The 2,181-nt window shown below is 50.5% G+C and overlaps 1 protein-coding gene across 1 annotated transcript; it reads right to left on the bottom strand.

The window, feature by feature from the left end:
- Positions 1-1,248: 1,248 nt before the first annotated feature.
- LOC140645907 (olfactory receptor 14J1-like) lies at positions 1,249-2,181 on the bottom strand. The gene has a single exon (XM_072849368.1). The coding sequence runs from the start codon at positions 2,179-2,181 to the stop codon at positions 1,249-1,251; it is 933 nt and encodes a 310-aa protein (XP_072705469.1).

Genomic DNA, 2,181 nt, shown 5'->3' with positions numbered 1-2,181 from the left:
ACCCCATGATGACTGCTGCATCCAGTTTGCGGCTCCCCAGCACAAGAAGGAACCTGACAGACTGGAGATGCCAAAAGGAAAGTTGGGGCCTGGAGCACATTACAGACAAGGACTGCCTGAGAGCTGAGGTTTTCAGAAATCCCTCAGAGTCAAACACTGGAGCAAGGAGCCAGGCCAATTGGTGGGATTTCAGTCAAGGGACATTTCCAATATTTGTTGGCAAGGCCATGAGCCCCTGATCTAACTGGAGCTGTCTGAGAACGGGCTTGGCTGAGAGACCAGCTCAGCCAAGTGATCATAGAATCTTTTAGGTTGGAAAAGACCTTAAAGTTCATTGAGTCCAACCATTAACCTAACACTATCAAGTCCACCATTAAGCCATGTCCCTAAGTGCCGTGTCTACATGTCTTTTAGATACCTCCAGGGGTGTGTAATGAGTGTCAGCAGAAAACTGCTTTCCTTTTTATTCATACTGGCGGTGGAATTGGGTATCACTGAGCCCTGGAGGAGAGCAGGGGTGACCATGTAGCAAAGCTGCCCCCTCAGAGCTGGGGGGAGATGGGAGCTTCCTCAGAGCTGGGAGATGGCCAGACATGGAAATGGCTGGTGTGTGGAAGTGGTCTGGGACATATGTCGATTTAGTGCTTTACTTTTGGGTGACTTCACCTTTGACAGTGTTTCACCTTCTGAGTTTCCATCCATTCGAGCCCAAGGGCACGTGCTGAGTCCCCATCCTCTCCTCTCCTCTCTTTAACACTCCAAATTCATTTCCAGAGTCTGGTATATGCCATCAGTCCTGTCATACATGAAGAAACCTGAGGAGATAATGGGGAGATCATGGAGCATCTCCCCTGCCATTGGACACCAAGAAGAGAGCTCTTAAAGCCAGAATATTTGGTCCCGTGGAACCAAATGGTACAATGAGTTTAATCCCCAAAACTCTGAGAAGACAATGAGAACAGACACTTTCAAAGACCAATTCCTTGGACATTTTCTTGGAAGCAACATTGGAAGAAGAGCCCAGACTTCATGCACTGCACCTGGGAGATCGCGCTTTATTGAAGAACTGTTTTTGGGCGTGCCACATGTGAGGCAGTTTTGTGCAAGAGTCAGACACAACAAGATCAAGCATCAAGACAAGTAGTATCAACCCAGAAAATAATCTATAAGCAGGATTACCACAAGACAAAAAGGCAGACTCCTGGCCTAAGACAAACTCTGGGAAATGTGCAGAGAAATGAAGGCAGGTTATTGTTGGTGAAACAGAGTCACTTGGGCCAGTTTCCATAGGGCATCCTTGAGCTCCTGGTTCCTCATGCTGTAGATGAGGGGGTTCACTGCTGGAGGCACCACTGAGTACAGAAAGGATACCACCAGATTTAGAACTGGGGAGGAAATGGAGGGGGGACTAAGGTAGGCAAATATGGCAGTGCTGACAAACAGGGAGACCACGGCCAGGTGAGGGAGGCACATGGAAAAGGCTTTGTGCCGTCCCTGCTCAGAGGGGATCCTCAGAACAGCCCTGAAAATCTGCACATAGGACAGCACAATGAAAACAAAACACCCAAACATTAAACAGGCAGTAATCAGAATAAACCCAACTTCCCTGAGGTAGGACTGTGAGCAGGAGAGCTTGAGGATCGTGGGGACTTCACAGAAGAACTGGTCCAGGGCATTGCCTTGGCAGAGAGGTATGGAAAATGTATTGGCAGTGTGCAGGAGGGAATTGAGAAACCCACTGCCCCAGGCAGCTGCTGCCATGTGGACACAAGCTCTGCTGCCCAGGAGGGTCCCGTAGTGCAGGGGTTTGCAGATGGCAACGTAGCGGTCGTAGGCCATGACTGTGAGAAGGCAATACTCTCCTCCAATCAAGAAGAGAAAGAAAAAGACCTGTGTAGCACATCCCAAGTAGGAGATGGCCCTGTTGCCCCACAGGGAATTGGCCATGGCTTTGGGGAGAGTGGTGGAGATGGAGCCCAGGTCGAGGAGGGAGAGGTTCAGGAGGAAGTACGTGGGGGTGTGGAGGCGGTGGTCACAGGCTACAGCGGTGATGATGAGGCCGTTGCCCAGGAGGGCAGCCAGGTAGATGCCCAGGAAGAGCCAGAAGGTCAAGAGCTGCAGCTCCCGCGTGTCTGGGAATGCCAGGAGGAGGAAATAATTCATGGAGCTGCCATTGGACAT

Source organism: Ciconia boyciana, unplaced genomic scaffold, assembly GCF_034638445.1.
Source record: "Ciconia boyciana unplaced genomic scaffold, ASM3463844v1 HiC_scaffold_41, whole genome shotgun sequence".
Lineage (NCBI taxonomy): Eukaryota > Metazoa > Chordata > Aves > Ciconiiformes > Ciconiidae > Ciconia > Ciconia boyciana.
This window is presented reverse-complemented; position numbering and strand designations above follow the sequence as displayed.